The sequence below is a fragment of the Scyliorhinus canicula genome, chromosome 2 (assembly GCF_902713615.1).
Source record: "Scyliorhinus canicula chromosome 2, sScyCan1.1, whole genome shotgun sequence".
Taxonomy (NCBI): Eukaryota; Metazoa; Chordata; class Chondrichthyes; order Carcharhiniformes; family Scyliorhinidae; genus Scyliorhinus; species Scyliorhinus canicula.
This window is the reverse complement of record NC_052147.1, coordinates 164,312,037-164,332,157: the sequence shown is the minus strand read 5'-3', so window position 1 is coordinate 164,332,157 and position 20,121 is coordinate 164,312,037. Positions and strand designations below refer to the sequence as shown.

The window sequence follows — 20,121 nt, the reverse complement described above, 5'->3', positions numbered from 1 at the left end:
GCTTCAGGATCGGATTTAAACAATAATTTGTTTTACCTCATGATGTGGCTTTCCATCTCTCTGTGTCATAGAGTCATTGTGGCAGCCAAGGAAGCCATTCAGCTAATCATCTTTATGGAGGCCTCTGTAATGCAATCCAATCAGTCCATTCCCACACTCTATCCCCTTGGCCCTGTCAGATTGTTTCCCTCAAGCATCTATCCAATTTCCTTTTGAAATAATTGATTGTCTTTGCTTCCAGTAATCTCCTAGACAGTGAGTTCCAGATCAATGCCACATGCTGAATTAAACAAAGTGATTTTTTGCACTTAGATCTCTTGCCAAATACTTTAAATCTGTGTCCCCAAGTCCTTATACCAGCAGCTAATGGAAATCACTTTTCTTCTTCTATGATATCTAAATATGTCATAATCTTGTATACCTTTATCAGATATCCCTTCAATCTGCTTTTCTCCAAGGTGAACAATTTCAACTTCTCCAGCCTAACCTTGCAGCTAAATTCCCTTATCCCTTCTCAGCTCCAACGTCCTTTCTAGGTGAAACTGTGATTCTTTTTTTTGTACCTCTTTCAATTTAGTATGCTCTATTTGCTGTTCATGATGTGGTCTCCTTCATTTTGGGGAGACCAAACACTGCTTTTTGGAAAACAGTCCACAAGCATGACCCAGAGTTTCCAGTTACTTGTTATTTTAATTCAGTACCTTGCTTGCACTCTAACCTTTCGATCCTTGGCCTCCTGCAGTGTTCCAGCGAAGTTCAAAACAAGCTTGAGGAACAGGACCTCAAATTTGGCACTGGGGTCAACACCTAGTTAAATAATTTTAGATTGTAGTTTCTGCCCCCATTTTGTTTCCTTTTTCTTTGCTTTTGGACAGTAGCTCTACATGATCCTACCATTCACCCTTCTTTACAGATATATTTTGTTTCTTGTCATATTATCACCCACTTTGGCCTTGCACCTTATATCATTTAGTCAGTTAACCAGTCCTGTCCTCCATCCAAATGCAGACCTCCCCTTGTGTTCTTTTTCTCACCTTCCACCCCCTACATTTACTTGCTGACAACCTTCTACTTCTAACTTTTCCCTGTTCTGATGGAAGGTCACAGATTAAAACATTAACTCTGTTTCTCTCTCCACAGCTGCTGAGTATTTCCACCTTTTTCTGTTTATATGAATTATTTATCATGAAAATTTGTTTGAAACTGAGTTTCAATTGCCATTTAAACTCAAATCTGTTTTTTGTTGAGAGTTGGAAAGTTATTGGGCAGGTCATGAAAACCTTTCATCTCAGAGTGCAACAAAAGCTGTTATGAGTGGGCCAAAGGCCCTCGACATGCTCCCTTTTTCCCTTTCACAGAATGTAGGTGTTACTGGTAGGGACAGCATTTGTTGCCATTCCTAATTGGCTTTAAACTTGCTCGGTCATTTCGGAGGGCAGTTAAGAGTCAACCACATTTGGGACTGGAGTCAAAGGTGGGTTACACTGATTGAAAATTTCCCTCCCGAAAGATAATTTTTACAACAGTTGTTGATAGTTGTCATGGTCACCATCACTGATTCTAGCTTTAGAATTGCAAATTAATTCAGTTAATTTAAAATCCACCAGCTGCAGTGGTGGGATTTGAATCCAGGTTCCCAGAGCATTAGCCTGGACCTCTGGATTACTTGTCCAGTGACATTACTACCGCACCATTATCTCCACCTCTGCTTCAGATAGTTATGGAGCAGTAATGATGACTTCTGTTGAGAAATCTTTGTGAAGACTGTTCAGACCCTCCCACGTGGGTGACATCAATGGAGATTTGATGGGGGGAAATTCAAAGAATAACTCATGAGAGATTTACTTGTCGAGCATTGTAATATTTCCAATCGATTGGAACTGTAAGATAAACATATGTTTCAAAGTCCATGTAAAGATTAGAAATGACCATTGTGAATAATATTATTGTAGGAAACTGGCTGAAACGCTCTTCGCTGTCAGGACTAGCAGATGGTGTTGAAGACCTCCTGGACATCAGTTCTGTGGACAGACTTTCATTTATACGTCAGAGTTCAAAGGTGCAGAGAGTACTTTCTTTTACTTCTAATGGAATCAACATTGTTTTAGTTAACATTTTATTTATAATGCTTGGTGGGGGATAAAGACTTTGCCTTTATCTGGCACTTTATCACATTCATAGGGTGACCCAACAAGCTCTGTATTTGGTTAATTTTTTTTAACGTGTTATTACCTCAGTTAGGTAGGCTAACACACATTTATGATTTGTATTGCTTAATGCCTTAAGCATTTTCCTGTGGATGCTTCAAAGTTATTTGTATGCTACCATAGCTGAACATCAGCATATACATGCAGCATTGCTTTCTTGTAGATATCCAAATTGGCTCATGGCTCAGGAATGCATTTTTTAAGGTATGCTTCAATTTGTTGATACAGTATCGCAAAAGCCCTGAATAGATTTTGAAAGCCTTCAACAAGCGCTGCTGGTTTAAAATTCATTGAAATTCTGTTATAAAGTTTTGTGATGGTATCATGTCATCAGAAGAATGATTTCATCATATTGGACTGTAATGATTTTTTTCCAATTAGCACACTTTTTTCACTTGTTGTGATGTAATCAATCTACACTTTTGTGACTGAGCATTCTGCAGCTAACTGACAGCAGTAATCGGTGATCAAAGTGGCATTAGCGTGAGGTTTGGTATTTAAAAAGTCTCTGATGTAAAATCAAATCAAATGCTACCCTTACTATACATTGCATATAGCATACATGGAGTATATTAGCCTAGTTATTTATGACATTTATGAAATTGACCATATTACCATAGAAGGCTCGCAACTGAAACTATTAAACCACCTTTGATCCATGTTGGATGTAAATCAAGAAGGTTTGAATTAAATGAACTCTGTGGATCCGAGGAAAATGTGTTGTATGTTGAGGCTTACGGGTGAGGAAGATCCCATATTTGGTCTTGGCCTGTGCTACGTCAGCCACTTCCAACCAGCCAGTAGCATATATTCTACATTTGATGACAAATGTTCTGGGCTTTGGGGAGGAACAGATTGTCAATGGTTCCTGCTCTGGATATCTGCCATTCTGGAGCGCATTCTGGTTTCTAGATGTAGATAGTGGAAGTATCTGGAAATTGTTGATTTCACACGGAAAAACTTCCACTTAACCAAAGCACGGGAAGATCGGCATCCTCTTGGAATAGTATTGCAATGTGAGTTGTTGAATCAGGTGAGCAAGGTGCAAGTACTACTATAGTTCGGCTTAAGTTTAAAAGGCAGTTACAGACCTTTAAATAACTGTATTGGCACTCCAAAGTGTTGGCCACATGTGTGCTAATTCCTAGATACCACCCGCATTATTGTTAGAAACTATGCATAATAGTTGGAAATTTGTTTAGAAGCAGATATGCATTAACATGGGTAGTGATCTTGCCACTCACAATTATATTCCATTAATGTCATTGTTAGACGTTTTGCCCTTTAATTTCAATATTAAATGTTAGCCTTGACTCATGGCCTCTAAGATTGTGGGTTCAAACTCCATTCCAGAGATTTGGGCACATAATCTAAGATGACACTTCAGTGGAGTACTGAGGGAGTGCTGCACTGCCAGTGGTGATGTTATTTGGATAAGGCGTTAAACTGACACCTTATTTCCACTTTTAGGCAGATATAACAGGTCCAATGTGAAGGGCAGGAGGAGAGTTCTCTCATATTTATCCCGAGAGCAATAGAGTATCTGGTCATTATTGCATTGCTCTTTTTGTTGCCATGCTATGTGTAAATTATTTGGTGGACTTGTCTATACTACAATAGTTGACCACACTTCAAAAATACTTCACTGGCTTTGACATGCTTTAGAGAAACATGAGGTTCTGGAATATACCATATAAATGCAAGTTCTTTCATTACTTCCTGCTTTAATTAGTGATTGTCTCATTAATAGTTATTTAAGAGCTTAGTTTGTTTCTGCAGGTATTGTGGGGATGGGACATCAGGCCTGTTCTGTGCTGTACTGTTCTATGTTCTATGCTTATTTATCTTCGACTTTGGAGGGAAAGTCTGTGAGCACCGGATTATGGATGTATTTCCTTCATAGATGTTAGAAATGAGCTCCTATTGGTTTCTAAAGTTCTATAAGAAAGAAAATTCTTATTAAATGATATATAATGTCATTGCACACAGGTGAAGTTTAATAGTGCAGTTAAGCTCTCAGAAGGTGAGGGTCTGGAGGATGGGCGAGATGAAGAGGAGAACTTCTTCAAGCGACTTGGTAAATGGCGCTCCGGTCGAAGAAATCCATCAAAGCTTCATCACACAGAAGAAAAAGATGGTATTTACCCCAGCATCTGATCTCAGAATTACTTTTGTCATTCATTCAATTTCTGTTGGCATCATACTTTCTTTGAGATACTTTTTGCTTCTTGTAACTGTAACACTGGTCAGTCATAGTAAGGGGATGCATTTCATCTTAATAATGAATTTCATAGAGCAGTTTATTAACTTTGTTTGGAAAATAAACTGTCTTAAATTGCGTAAGTAAACTGAGTAGGAACAGATTGCAGGCACAAATAGCATAATATGAGGTTATGAGTCACTTTCCATTTCTTTTGGCATTCTCATAAATTGCAGCTAGTATGTGGGAGTTAAAAGAGTGGGTTTAATAACAGGGCAACTAATAGTTTTTTCAAACAGAAAAAAACACTTCACACAGCCTGATCCTTATCCCTTTTATTACTGTAGCAATGTTTTTTACTAGTTTTAACTTGTATATACATTTTCCTGTAGTTCAGGTCTTTAAATTGGTTGGATATATGCCTTGCATTGGCACTAATTTTGATTTTGTATTAGACACACTATAATAACTAACAATTCTTTCCACAAACACAAATATACAGCACATTACTTTATCTTATTCTAGTTCTTCCAGTGGCAACTCAGAATGCCACTTTATATGGAGCAAAGATGTGTTCATATCAACGTTTTCATAAAAAATAGAATTCCAGTGAATATGAAAAACACATACTAAAAATACTCACCATTCAGCATTCCTTCCAGCATTTCAATGTCATCACCAACAGGATCACACTGCCTTGTGCTTAAATGGTTGGCAGTCCACAAAAAAAAGTCTCCAGGAGCAGATGGGAAGCATCCTAGGTTACTGAGGATAGAAATTGCAGCGGCTCAAGCCACAATACTCTAATCCTCCTGGCTCATAGAGCTGCTGACAAACGACTGGAAGATTGCAATTTTTTTTCTTTAGTCTTTCATGCAATGTGGATGTTGCTGGCTCAGCCAGCATTTATTGCTGTTCCCTAATTGGTTTTGGCATGGTGGGAAAACATTTAAAGACATAATTATCTTCCTGCCATCTACAACTTTCCTCCTCATGATCAACCTTATGGCCAATTTTTGTATGGTCTGTAAACTTCACAATCATGGCCCTTACATGCAAGTCAAATCATTGCTATAAATCTCAAAAAGCAAGGGATCCAATACTGAGCCCTGTGGAACACCACTTCCAGTCACAAAAATGCTCATTGACCTTTGCTTACTGCGCCTGAGCCAATTTTGGATCCAATTGTCACTTTGCCATGGATCCTAAAGGTTTTTCACCATGCCCCCAAACCAGAGACCCTCCCCCGACAAGAGACCCCCCGACAAGAGGCAATCCCCCCGACCAGAGACACCCCCCCCCGACCAGAGACCCCCCACCGACCAGAGACCCCCCCACCGACCAGAGACCCCCCCGACCAGAGACCCCCCCGACCAGAGACCCCCCCGACCAGAGACCCCCCCCCCCCCGACCAGAGACCCCCCCCCCCGGCCAGAGACCGTCCCACCGACAGAGACCCCCCCGACCAGAGACCCCCCCAACCAGAGACCCCCCGGCCAGAGAACCTCTTGATCAGAGACCCCTGAATTAGACCCCCTTCAGACCACCCCCCCATCAGCCCCACTGCCATCAACCCCCCACCCAAACTGCCCATTCCAACAGGTTCCCCATCAGATCCCTCCATTAGACGCTCCCATCAGACCTTCCCATCAGACTCCCCCAAAAGACTATGCCCATCAGACCCTTGATCAGAGACCCTCCAATCAGAGACCGTCTATTTGACCCCCCCCAAACAGGCCCCAACCCATCAGGCCCACTCCATTTAGGCCCCCCCAACAGAGACCCCCTATCAGTGCCTGCCCCCCCCCCCCCAGATCTAGGGGATGCTTTCACTTTCTCTTTTTCTCAGCAGAAAGCACTTAACTGCTTTTGTGCTTTTGATGTGAGGACCTGTCAATCAAAGCTAGATGTTGATAAACATTATGATTAGCATCACAGCAGGGTACTAGAGATGCATTAAAATGTGAAGAGAAATGACAATAAACAGCCCAAACTCCTGACCGTCTGGAAGCTATTCGTCCAACAATTACAGTCTACTAAATGCTATTTCTCTTTGACAATAAATAGAAGCCCGCAGAGGGTTTAAAAACGTGTGATGTATTTTGGCTTTCTAAGAAGTAATAGCTGCTGCTTTCAACACATCTGGCAGCAGGTGTAAGGGACAGGAAATAGCAAAAGCAGTGATTTTCCACTGTTTCGGCCTGGGCTCTCTTCACCTTCCAGGTAGAGTAAGAAGTCTTACATCACCAGGTTAAAGTCCAACAGGTTTGTTTGGAGTCAAGGGGCGGAATTCTCCGCTCCCGGGAAAAATTGGGAGGGCCGTCGTGAACTCGGCCGAGTTTCACAATGGCCTCGGAGGCCGCTCCTCGCCCCCTATTCTCCTCTCCCGGCGGGGCTAGAAGCGGCACTCAGTAACTTTCGGCCGCGGGGGCGTCGCGCTGAGAATGATGCGGCCGGCGCACCTAATGACGTCAGCCGCGCATGCGCAGGTTGGCCGGCTTCAACCCGCGCATGCGCGGCTGATGTCACGACGCTGACAGCACAAACCCGCGCATGCGCGGTGGGCGTCTTTCCCCTCAGCCGCCCCGCAAGATGTGGCGGCTTGATCTTGCAGGGCGGCGGAGGGGAAATAGTGCATCCGATTGAGACGCCGGCCCGATGATCGCTGGGCACCGATCGTGGGCCTGTCCCCTCCCGAGCACAGTCGTGGTGCTCATTCCCCACCAGGCCCCCGACAAGCCCCAAACGGGCATCTCCACACCCGTTTCACGACGGCAGCGACCAGGTGTGGTTGCCGCCGTCGTGAAACGGTCGCGAACGACAGGCCGCTCGGCCCATCCGGTTCGGTGAATCGCCGGTCGCCGTGAAAAACGGCGAGCGCCAATTCTTCCGAGTGGGCAAGGGGGGTCGTGAAATTTGTCAGGGGGCCCTCCTGCAATTCTCCCACGCGGCGTGGGGAGCGGAGAATCGCGCCCAAGAGCTTTTGGAGCAAAGCTCCTTCATCAGGTGAGTCCTGAGTCACCTGATGAAGGAGCTGTGCTCCGAAAGCTAGTTACTCTAAGCAAACCTGTTGGACTTTAACCTGATGTTGTAAGATTTCCTACTGTGCCCACCCCAGTTCAACGCCGGTATCTCCACATTATGCTTCCAGGTAAGGATGACTTATTGGGAATCTCTGATATATGGGGGTCTCTGATATCAGAGCGTCTAGAATATGAGGGGGGGTGAGGCATGTTCTCTGATATGGGAGTCCACTGTGGAAAATATCAGCGCCTGGCACTGATCCCGTTTTTACCCGAACATTCGATTCTCCGCCACATCGGGAACCTTGGACGGGATTCTCCCCTACCTGGCGGAGCGGGGGGGTCCCGACGTAGGGGGGTGGCGCCAACCACTCTGGCGTCGGGCCTCCCCAAAGGTGCGGAATTGGCACCATGCCGACTGGCGCCAAAACCGGCACCAGTGGCCTTTGACGCCCGCCCCCCGGCGCCGGGGCTGGCTGAAAGGTCGTCGCCGGTTCGTGCATGTGCCGGTGGTGACGTCAGCGGCAGCTGACGTCACCACCGGTGCATGTGTGCTGGGGGGATTCTCTTCCGCCTCCGCCATGGTGGAGGCAGTGGCGGTGGCAGAAGAAAAAGAGTGCCCCCATGGCACTGGCCCGCCGGCCGATCGGTGGGCCCCGATCGCGGGCCTGGCCACCGTGGGGGCACCCCCCGAGGTCCGATCGGCCCGCGCCCCCCCCAGGACCCCGGGGGCCCGCTCGCGCCGCCGATCCCGCCGCCACCAGAGGTGGTTCAAACCTCGGCGGCGTGAGAGGCCTCCCAGCGGCGCGCCTTTGGCCCATCGCGGGCCGGAGAATCACCGCAGGGGGCTCGCCGATCGGCGTGGGGCGATTCCCGCCCCCGCCAATTCCTGGGTGGCGGAGAATTTCTGCCACGGCGGGGGCGGGATTTTCGGCAGCCCCAGGCGATTCTCTGACCCTGCGTGGGGTCGGAGAATTTCGCCCATGTCCTCTACCCGTGGCTGGGGCAGAGAATTCAGCCACTTGTTAGGCTGCTTTGATTTGTACAAGGATTGTCAGGAATACAGCTTGACCTTGAAATCATAGCACAAGTTAGCAGCAATGCATTCTTGTGAACTTAATGCCAAAATTCTGTATCGTTCCATTGCTGAGAAATCCGGGGTTGAGAATAGATAAATAAAAAGTATAATCATCATTCTCAATAGACTTTTCCTTTCAACTTGAAATACTTGGATTGAAAAGTTGATTCAGGTTTATTTGTTGTTACCTGAAAGACGTGTGCATGTTTGGGAGGAACAAGTGATTTGGACTTGTGGTTCCAAAACACTTCTGCCACCGTGGTTTTCCTTGTATCAGGAACCGTTATAGATTCATTGATAGAGATTCAGTGCTATGACTAGTCAATAATATTGTGTCATGCAACCATACATAGGGAAGGTAGAAAGCAATGTTGGTAGGCCTATGTATATTTTGATCCAGCAATTGCTATGGTTCTTTAAGATCACATCCGTCTGATTAAATGTAACTATATCTGTGTTAAGAATCTCTGTTAAATAAATGTTATTCTGATTACATTTTAATCAGTGCAATTTGATTCTATATTTTATATTTTTATAGGTTGCCGTAGCTTTGAGGAACACCTTGCGGCCAGTCAAGAAGGAAGCAAAAACAAAAATATTGTGAATCTTGGGGCGATTAGACAGGGCATGAAACGCTTCCAGTTCCTTTTAAATTGCTGCGAACCTGGCGCAATTCCTGATGCTTCAATCCTAGCTGCAGCTCTCGACCTGGTAAAAGAAAATCTTTGTGTTTTGTCCACTAGTTCCTGTTTTTGGAAGTGCTAATGTGGATTCTTTCCAGACGTTAAAATTGAAAAACTCGCACTGTTAAATGGGAATAGTTGAGGGTCTCAGGAAGTTTGTTTTAAATTCATGCATAAAGGGTGGTTAGAATGTGGAACTAGCCACCAGAAGAAGTACTTGAGGTGAATAGCATAGATGTATTTAAGTGAGATAAATACACGAGGAGAAAGGAATAACAGGATACGCTGATCGGGTGGTCAAAAGGCGAGTGCAGCATGTAAACACTAATACAGGTCTGTTCGGCTTGAATGGTCTCTTTATGTCCTGTAACTTCTATATAATGTTGTTAGCTGATTACAGCAAAATCATAACTGAGTGTGTCATTTTTTTTTACAAATTTACCTTTACAATTTCATTATAAATTGCAAGCAGTTGAGTTCTTACCAACATACATAATCAGTGAACCAGAAAAAAACAGCTATTCATTCATACCTGGTGCATCACGATTAGGTACGCAGTCCCACCAGTACACATATTTACTTGCTCACCATCAGTCATGTAATCTGCTAGAAGAGGCAAAAAAAGAGAAACAAACCTACGACCAATTACACAAGCAAAAATCTGGGAAAGTCCTCTCCAATTCTCTTAGGCAAATGAAAGTGGCCCAGGAGATCGCTTTGGCTCTAAATACATGTATATTTATAAAATGTGACCTTCCCAATTCAGCATAGATTTGTAAAGGGCAAGTCATGTCTAACAAACCTAATTGAAATTTTTGAGGAGGTAACTAATGTTTCTGAAAGTTATTTATATGGATGTACGGAAGGCCTTTGATAAGATTGTGTGTAAAAGACTGTCATCATAAACGTTTCTGCATGGATTGGATTGAATTTGTTTATTGCCACGTGTACCAAGGTACATTGAAAAGTATTTTTCTGCGAGCAGCTCAAACAAATCATTAAGTACATGGGAAGAAAATAAAAGAAAAAGAAAATACATAATAGAGCAACACAAAGTACATGATGCAAATATATAGACACCGGCATCGGGTGAAGCATACAGGAGTCTAGTATTAATCTGGTCAGTCCATAAGAGGGTCGTTTATGAGTCTGGTAACAGCGAGGAAAAAGCTGTTTTTGAGTCTGTTCGTGCATATTCTCAGAATTTTGTATCTCCTGCCCGATGGAAGAAGTTGGAAGAGTGAGTAAGCCGGGTGGGAGGGGTCTTTGATTATGCTGCCCGCTTTCCCCAGGCAGCTGGAGGTGTAGATCGAGTCAATGGATGGGAGGCAGGTTTGTGTGATGGACTGGGCTGTGTTCACGACTCTCTGAAGTTCCTTGCGGTCCTGGGCCGAGCAATTGCCATACCAGGCTGTGATGCAGCCCGATAGGATGCTTTCTATGGTGCATCTGTAAAAGTTGGTAAGAGTTAATGTGGACATGCCGAATTTCCTTAGTTTCCTGAGGAAGTATAGGCGCTGTTGTGCTTTCTTGACGTGCGTGGACCAGGACAGATTTTTGATGTGCACCCCTAGGAATTTGAATTTGCTAACCATCTCCACCTCGGCCCCGTTGATGCTGACAGGTGTGTGTGCAGTATTTTGCTTCCTGAAATCAATGACCAGCTCTTTAGTTTTGCTGGCATTGAGAGAGAGATTGTTGTCGCTACACCACTCCACTAGGTTCTCTATCTCCCTCCTGTATTCTGACTCGTCGTTATTCGAGATCCAGCCCACTATGGTTTTGTCGTCAGCAAACCTGTACATGGAGTTGCAACCACATTTTGCCATGCAGTCATGTGTGTACAGGGAGTATAGTAGGGGACTAAGTACACAGCCTTGCAGGGCCCCGGTATTGAGGACTATTGTGGAGCAGGTGTTGTTGTTTATTCTCACTGCTTGTGGTCTGTGGGTCAGAAAGTCGAGGATCCATTTGCAGAGTGAGGAGCCAAGTCCTAGGTTTTGGAGCTTTGATATGCCCTTGGCTGGGATTATGGTGTTGAAGGCGGTTGAATGTGGGGCCAGGGAGATGGCGTCTGCTGTGGTCCGGTTGTGGCAGAATGCAAATTGCAGTGGATCAAAGTTTTCTGGGAGTATGTTGATGCGCTTCATGACCAACCTCTCGAAGCACTTAATTACGACTGAAGTCAGGGCCACCGAATGGTAGACATTGAGGCACGTTGCCTGGTGTTTCTTTGGCACCAGTATGATGGTGGTCTTTTTGAAGCAGGTGGGGACCTCGGAGCAGAGTATGGACAGGTTAAAGATATCCGCGAACACATCTGCCAGCTGGTCAATGCAGGCTCAAAGTGCAAGACCAGGGATCCCGTCCGGACCCGTCGCCTTCCGAGGGTTCACTTTCAGGAAGGCCGATCTGACTTCGGAAGCTGTGACGGTGGGTATGGGTATGTGATGGGCTGCTGGGGCACTCGACAATGGATCAACGGTTTCCTGCTCGAACCGAGCATAGAATGCATTGAGTTCATTGGGGAAGGATACGCTGCTGCTGGTGATACTGCTCGGCTTTATTTTGTAGCCCGTTATTTTCTTTAGGCCTTGCCACAACCGGCAAGAGTCTGTAATGCTAGTCTGTGACTCTAGCTTGGTCTGATATTCTCTCTTGGCATCCCGGATGGCTTTGCGGAGGTCGTACCTGGATTTTTTGTATAGGTCAGGGTCGCCTGACTTGACTGCCTCAGACATGTCCTTCAGTAGGGAGTCAATCTCGCGATTGAACCATGGTTTCCGGTTGGGGAACGTACGTACTGCTTTTTTTGGCACGCAGTCGTCCACACGTTTGCTGATGAAGTTTGTGACGTTGGTGATATACTCATTTAAGTTGGTCGCTGAGTTCTTAAATATGGACCAGTCCACTGTCTCCAAGCAGTCACGTAGGAGCTCTTCTGTTTCCTTGGATCAGCACTGCACGACCTTCTTAGCTGGATTCTTCCGCTGGATTTCTGCTTTTATGCCGGGAGAAGGAGAACCGTCTTATGGTCTGATTTTTCAAAGTGCAGTCGAGGGATGGAACGGTAGGCACCCTTGATTTTTGAGTTGTAGTGGTCAAGAGTGTTGTCGCCCCTGGTGGGACCGTAGATGTGCTGGTGAATTTTGGTTGCACACTCTTGAGGTTGGCCTTGTTGAATCCCCGGCCACGATGTACAAGGCCTCCTGGTGTTCTGTTTTGTAGTTATTTATAACTGTGTGCAGTTCGTCCAGTGCCTTCCTCACTTCTGCCTGGGGTGAGATGTAGACCGCTGTGATGGCTGAAGTGAACTCACGTGGAAGGTAATATGGGCGGCACTTCACAGTCAAGTATTCCAGGTCCGGGGAGCAGTAGGTCGCCAGGTTTGCTAAATCCAAGCACCAGGAGGAGTCGATGAGGAGGCAACCCCCTCCACAGCAGGCAGGGTGGGAACCAAACTGCCACCCGAGTCCCTTATCTGCCCAATCGCCCCAGACGCAGCCTGCCTCCTCAGCTGATGAGCGACTGGCCTTCTCCCTATGTTCATAAAATGCCCGCCTTGAATGCCACAACTGGCTCAATGCCCTACCTGTTGCTAGTAATTCAAATTGCGTCTACTCGCAAGAAACTCCAGGGTAAGGGCAAGCGAGTACTGATGATCTGACTCAAGGATGGACTCTAACAGCCTCGGCTGCTCCACCTCACAGTCCTTTCCATGTATACTTTGTAGGAAATGATCTCCCCCCATAAACACCTTATGGGCTTCCCACAGCGTAGAAAGTGCAATAGCCTCCTTATTAAATTTTATATATTCACCAATGGCGGAGGACATTTGTCCGCCAACAACATAGTATCCAATTTCAGTGGTGGGTGTTGGGAGGGACCTGTCTCTAGCATCAAAGTACAAAATGTGGGGAATGATCTGAAATCACAATGGCTGAATACCCCACCCTCTTCACCCAAGGGAGGAAAGACCTACCTACAACAGAAAATCAACACATTGGTAAAACTGATGAAAAACCTTTATCCCCCGGGTTCAAAAACACCACTCATCTGTTCCATGAAAGTCATGAAAGCTTTTGCCTCACATGATGGAGTCAGCGTTTTGGACGTGGGTCAATCCATCCTTGGATCTCGAGCACAGTTTACGTCACCCCCCCCCCCCCCCCCCCCCCCCCCCATCCCTGCTAACAAGGGAGAGCAGCACTTAAACCGATCCTGCAGAGCAAACCCGACACAGCTCGCAGACAAGCCACCAAGGAGAACAGCACTACGATTTCGGAGATGCCGACCTGGCCAGATGGTTGGATGCAGTCGCGATCAGACTGGATACCCTGTTTATTCAGGGGCTCGGAGGGTCAGCCACAGGGCAGCCAGTACTGCTTGGGAGGAAGTGACAGCGGCTGTCAGCTCAGGGAGTGTCACCAGGAGGACCGACACCCAATGCCCTTAGAAGATCAATGACCTCCACCTGGTCACACGGGTGGGTTGGCACGGGCCCCCTGGCACTGTCACTGCCCGCCACCCCCACCAGCCCACCCCTCCCCCATGAGCATATGTCTGCACCACCCCGCCCAGCACCGTGTCATGCCCTGGCTCATCCCGTAGAGGTTGGCCTACGGCATAGAGGTGAGAATCTATCAGACTCAACCGAGATGACCAGTCACACGTGCATTGTTAATTCCATATAGAATGATCAATCCATCCAACTGACTACATGGACATTCACCCAGAATGATCTCCATCTGACGTGTCAGCCCATCTGGGGTGGTTTCCCCCCCCCGCCGCCTCCCATTAGAAAACCTCAGAGGAGAGCGCTGAGGAGACCACCGTATTAGCTGCAGAGCTGTCATCCCCACCCTCCACCAGCGCAGAGACACACAACTTGGGAGGCGACAGTAGTAGTCAGGCTTCTGGGGCACATTCTCGTCAGCAACTCATAGTTGTTGATGCATATGAGGTGGAGGCAGGAATTCCTAACCGAGGCAGCAGTTGGAAGTCTGCTGGATCTCAGTCCCAGCTGGGTACTAGTCAGATGCTGAGACTCTGGACCAGGTTTACCTGGAGCTGATGCAGCCGATAGGGTGTGGCCGTCAGAGACAGGAGGAGACATGCAAAGTCTTTGGCAGGTAGGATCAAGGATAACCCTAAAGCTTTCTATAGGTATGCCAGGAATAAAAGAATGACGAGGGTAAGAGTAGGGCCAGTCAAGGACAGTAGTGGGAAGTTGTGCGTGGCGTCTGAGGAGATAGGAGAGGTGCTAAATCAATATTTTTCATCAGTATTCACGCAGGTAAAAGACAATGTTATCGAGGAGAATACTGAGTTACAGGCTACTAGACTAGAAGGGCTTGAGGTTCATAAGGAGGAGGTGTTAGCGATTCTGGAAAGTGTGAAAATAGATAAGTTTCCTGGGCCAAATGGGATTTATCCTAGGAATCTCTGGGAAGCTAGGGAGGAGATTGCTGAGCCTTTGGCTTTGATCTTTATGTCGTCATTGTCTACAGGAATAGTGCCAGGAGACTGGAGGGTAGCAAATGTTGTCCCCTTGTTCAAGAAGGGGAGTAGAGACAACCCCGGTAACTATAGACCAGTGAGCCTTACTTCTGTTGTGGGCAAAGTCTTGGAAAGGTTTATAAGAGATAGGATTTATAATCATCGGGAAAAGAATAATTTGATTAGGGTTAGTCAACATGGTTTGGTGAAGGGTAGGTCGTGCCTCACAAACCTTATTGAGTTATTTGAGAAGGTGACCAAACAGGTGGATAAGGGTAAAGCAGTTGATGTGGTGTATATGGATTTCAGTAAAGCGTTTGATAAGGTTCCCCACGGTAGGCTATTGCAGAAAATACAGAGGCATGGGATTCAGGGTGATTGAGCAGTTCGGATCAGAAATTGGATCGCTGTAAGAAGACAGAGGGTGGTGGTTGATGGGAAATGTTCAGCCTGGAGTTCAGTTACTAGTGGTGTACTACAAGGATCTGTTTTGGGGCCACTGCTGTTTGTCATTTTTATAAATGACCTGGAGGAGGGCGTAGAAGGATGGGTGAGTAAATTTCCAGATGACACTAAAGTTGGTGGAGTTGTGGACAGTGCGGAAGGATGTTGCAGGTTACAGAGGGACATAGATAAGCTGCAGAGCTGGGCTGAGAGGTGGCAAATGGAGTTTAATGCAGAAAAGTGTGAGGTGATTCATTTTGGAAGGAGTAACAGGAAGACAGAGTACTGGGCTAATGGTAAGATTCTTGGTAGTGTGGATGAGCAGAGAGATCTCGGTGTCCATGTACATAGATCTCTGAAAGTTGCCACCCAGGTTGATAGGGTTGTTCAGAAGGTGTACGGTGTGTTAGCTTTTATTGGTAGAGGGATTGAGTTTAGGAGCCATGAGCAGCTGTACAAAACTCTGGTGCGGCCGCATTTTGAGTATTGCGTGCAGTTCTAGTCGCCGCATTATAGGAAGGATGTGGAAGCATTGGAAAGGGGACAGAGGAGATTTACCAGTGAGAGCCTTTTTCCTCGGATGGTGATGGCTAGCACGAGGGGACATAGCTTTAAATTGAGGGGAGATAGATATAGGACAGATGTCAGAGGTAGGTTCATTACTCCGAGAGTAGTAGGGGCGTGGAATGCCCTGCCTGCAACAGTAGTGGACTCACCGACATTAAGGGCGTTCAAATGGTCATTGGATAAACATATGGATGATAATGGAATAGTGTTGATGGGCTTTAGAGTGGTTTCACAGGTCGGCGCAACATCGAGGGCCGAAGGGCCTGTACTGCGCTGTAATGTTCTATGTTCTATGTGCCACCAGCAAGTGGGCCTGGGCCCTCCAGCCCCAGGGCCCCCAGAGGAAGCCCGCCACGGGCATTGAAGGCCACAGGATGCAGTTGGCAGCAGGCTGCCTCCACCTCTGATATGCATCCGGGGACATACCTAGGCGCAGGGGTAGAGCAGGGAAGGTGAAGCAGGTCGAGGAATACTGAGAGGGTACTGGGAGGGGAAGGGGGCAGAGGGTTTGGGGGGAGGATGCGATGAATGATGTGAATGGGTGGGGCGACAGGTTGGGAGGGGTGGGGAAGGTGGAGCAGCACTATTGGGGGCTGGGGCAGTTGGGGGACACATATGCATACCATTAAAAACCGGGAAATATGATGCTCTGGCACATTCTTCCGGAATGTTAGCCAACCACTGGGCATGGAGGTCCTGGATGCCTCTGCCCACACACACACCCACACTCCGCCCTACCCAGGCACACCACGTGCAGGTGATGGGTGTGAGTGAGCTCTCAGAAAACAGGCAGGACTCAGACTGTGGCATAGATTGAGGAGCACCAGCGCTCTGCTCTCAGCAGGTTATCATCACCCACCAGTGCCGACAGTCTCATCACTCTGGACTGATATTACACTGACCCTGGGAGGGTGTAACAGGGTGGGTGGGGGATGGAGGGGATGATGGATGAGGGCGTTTCTGGCCCTCCCGGCTTGCCGGACCCTTGCCGCTACCATCTGTCCTCCACCCTCCAGCTGGTCATGCGGATCCGCCCTGGGCTTGTCCTCCAGCCCCTCCTTGTTCGGAGCCTTCTCATCCTCTTCCCCGGAGGTGACACCATATTCCTCCCCTCCACCTGCAGCACATCATCCTGCTGCTGTGCCAGGTTGTAGAGGACACAGAAAAACACTGCAAAATGGGCAACCCTCTGGGAGGTGTACCACCAGAATGGTTGAGGCATTGGAATCGCATTTTGAGCAGTCCTATGCACATCTCAGTCAGAGCTCGGGTGGCCTCATGGGTCTTGTTGTGTTGGGTCTCCGCATTGGTCACAAGCGCCATTAGCCAGGTCCTCAACGGGTACCTCTTATCCCCCAAGAGCCAACAGGTCATCCTGGGGTGGTCCTCAAAGAGGCCGGTGATGTCCAACTGCCCCAGGGTGTAGTAGTTTTTAAAAATTCATATACGGAATGCAGGCATGGCTGGTAGGTCAGCATTTATTACCTATCCCAAGTTGCTCCTCAGACGGTGGTGATGAATTTCCTGCTCAAACCGTTGCAGTGCTTTAGGTGTAGGTACACCCACTGTGCTGTTAGGGAGGGCGTTCCAGGATGTTGCCCCAGTGACAGTGAAGGAATGGCGATATATTTCCAAGGCAGGGTGGTGAGTGACTTGGAGGAAAACCTCCAGGTGCTGGGGTTCCCAGCAGCGCCGGCCCTAGGGTTGCTGGCGCCCCGGGCAAGCTGAACTTCGGCGCCCTTGGGGGGGGGGGGCGGGGCGGGGGGCCGGGGCGGGGCCTGGGGGGCGGGGCCAAGGGGGGGGGCGGACCCGAGGGGGGGCGGGGGGAGCGGACCGAGGGGGGGGGGCGGACCGAGGGGGGGGGGGGGGGGGCGGGGGGAGCGGACCGAGGGGGGGGGCGGGGGGAGCGGACCAAGGGGTCGGCGGACCGAGGGGGGGGGGGGGCCGCCCTGGTGGAGGGCGGCCACCGCGCATGCGCTGGTTGGCACCGCCCCAACTGCGCATGCGCGGGACCCAAGACTCTGGCACCCCCAAGCACATGGCGCCCCGGGCGACTGCCCGAGTTGCCGGTGCCTTGAGCCGGCCCTGGTTCCCAGGTATCTGCTGCTCTGGTCCTTCTAGATGGCAGTGGTCGTGGATTTGTAATGTGTTGCCTCAGTAGCCTTGGTCAGTTCCTGCAGTGCATCCAATAGATGGTGCACACATCTGCCATTGTTTGTCAGTAGTGGAGGGAGTGAATGTTTGTGGATGGTGTGCCATAAGCTTTGTCCTGATAGTGTCAAGTTTCTTGAGTATTGGAGCTGCACATATCCGTGCAAGCGGAAAGTATTCTATCGCACTGCTTACTTGCGCATTGTGAATGGTGGACAGGCTTTGGGGAGTCAGAAGGTGAGTTACTTTCAACGGGATTCTCAGAATCATAGAATCGCTACAGTGCAGAAGGAGGCTATTCGGCCCATTAGGTCTGCACCGAACCTACTGAAGAGCACCCTACGTAGGCCCGATCCCCCACCTTATTCCATTAACCCCGTAACCCCACCTAACCTTTGGACACTTAGGGGCAATTTAGCATGGCCAATCCACCTAACTGGCACATCTTTGGATTGTGGGAGGAAATTGCAACATAATAAATGACGAATAATAGGGGATCCAGCACAGATCCCCATGGTGTGCCGCTGGACATTGGCTTCCAGTCACTAAGCCTCTGACTGTGCCTATATATGTGGTTGCAGAACCCCCTTCTTCACTCACCTGATAAAGGAGCTGTGCTCCGAAAGCTAGTGATTCAAAACAAACCTGTTGGACTTTAACCTGGTGTTGCAAGACTTCTTACTATGCCCACCCCAGTCACTAAAGCAGCTGTCTATCAACAAAGCCAATTTTCAATTATCAAATTACCTTGTATCCCATGTGCCTTTGCGTTCTTTATAAGTTGCCCATGTGGGACTTTCTCAAAGGCTTTGCTGAAATCCATGTAAACTGCAACAACTGCACTACCCTCATCTACACACCTGGTCACCTCCTCAAAAAATTCAATCAAATTTGTTGGGCATGACCTCTCTCTGACAAAGCCGTGCTGACTATCCCTGATCAAACCTTGCCTCTCCAAGTGGAGATAGATTCTCTTCTTCAGAATTTTCTCCAATAGTTTCCCTGACATGAAACTCACCAGTCTGTAGTTCCCTGACTTATCTCTTTCACCCTTCTTAAATAGTGGACAACATTAGCTGTTCTCAAGTCCTCAGGCACTTCCGCCGTGGCCAGAGAGGAATAAAAATTTGGGTCAGAGCCCCTGCAATCTCTTCCCTTCCATCCCACAGCACCCTGAGACACAATTTACGTGGATCTGGAGATTTGTACACTTTTAAGCCTGCCAACACCTCCAATATTTTTCACTCCCTGGGTCAATTTGCTTAAGAACCTCGCAGTCTCCCTGAGTTCCATCCGTACGTTCTCATTCTCTTCTGCCTGAAGATTATTGCAAATGCTTCAGCTTATCGTTTGCACTGATGTGCTGGTCTCTCCCATCATTGAGGATTGGGACATTTGTAGAGTCTCCTCCTTCAGTGAGTTATTTAATTATCCACCACCATTCATGACTGGATGTGGCAGGACTGCAGAGGTTAGATTTGATCTGTTAGTTAACTGTTTAACTCCGGCTATCGTTTGCTGCCTATGCTGTTTGGCATGTAAGTAGACCTGCATCGTAGCTTCATCAGGTTGACATCTAATTTTTAAGTATACTGGTGCTGCCCCTGATATAGCCTCCTTGGCTAGTTGCAAGGTAATGGTAGAGTGGGGGATATGGTGGGCCGTGAGGTTGCAGATTGTGATTGAGCATAATTTTGCTGTTGCTGATGACCAACAATGCCTCATTGATGCCCAACCTTCTGGCAGCGCGGTGGCGCAGTGGTTAGCACTGCGGCCTCACGGCGCCGAGGTCTCAGATTCGATCCCGCCTCTGGGTCACTGTCTGTGTGGAGTTTGCACATTCTCCCTGTGTTTGTGTGGGTATCGCCCCCACAACCCAAAAATGTGCAAGCTGGGTGGATTGGCCACGCTAAATTGCCCCTTAATTGGAAAAAATTAATTGGGTACTCTAAATTTTAAAAAAAATTGATGCCCAAAAAAAATTGAGTTGCGATATCTGTTTGAAATCATTTACACAACACAATAGTGTATCCTCAGTGTGAAGTCAGGACTCCATCTCCACAAGGGGTGTGTGGTGGTCACTCCTACCGATGTCATGGCAGGCAGGTTGGTGAGGATGAGGTCAGGTATGTTTTTCCCTCACCATTTGCCGCAGATTCAGTCTAGCAGCTATGTCGGACTCAGCCAGCTACTTCTGTAGTGGTGTTACCAAGCCTTCCGTGCTTCCTCAAATGGTGCTCAACATAGAGCAGTACTGATTCACTTGCTG

The 20,121-nt window shown here is 47.7% G+C and overlaps 1 protein-coding gene across 12 annotated transcripts in view; it reads left to right on the top strand.

Annotated features, from left to right (window-relative positions):
- Window positions 1-20,121, top strand: part of LOC119960968 (protein unc-80 homolog) — a 475,408-nt gene that overhangs the window by 201,638 nt on the left and 253,649 nt on the right. For all 12 annotated transcript variants that reach the window (XM_038788541.1, XM_038788566.1, XM_038788560.1 and 9 more), the window contains 3 exons: window positions 1,953-2,059; window positions 4,197-4,344; window positions 9,047-9,219. In XM_038788541.1, coding sequence (XP_038644469.1) covers window positions 1,953-2,059; window positions 4,197-4,344; window positions 9,047-9,219 — 428 coding nt within the window. The remainder of the gene's footprint in view (window positions 1-1,952; window positions 2,060-4,196; window positions 4,345-9,046; window positions 9,220-20,121) is intronic.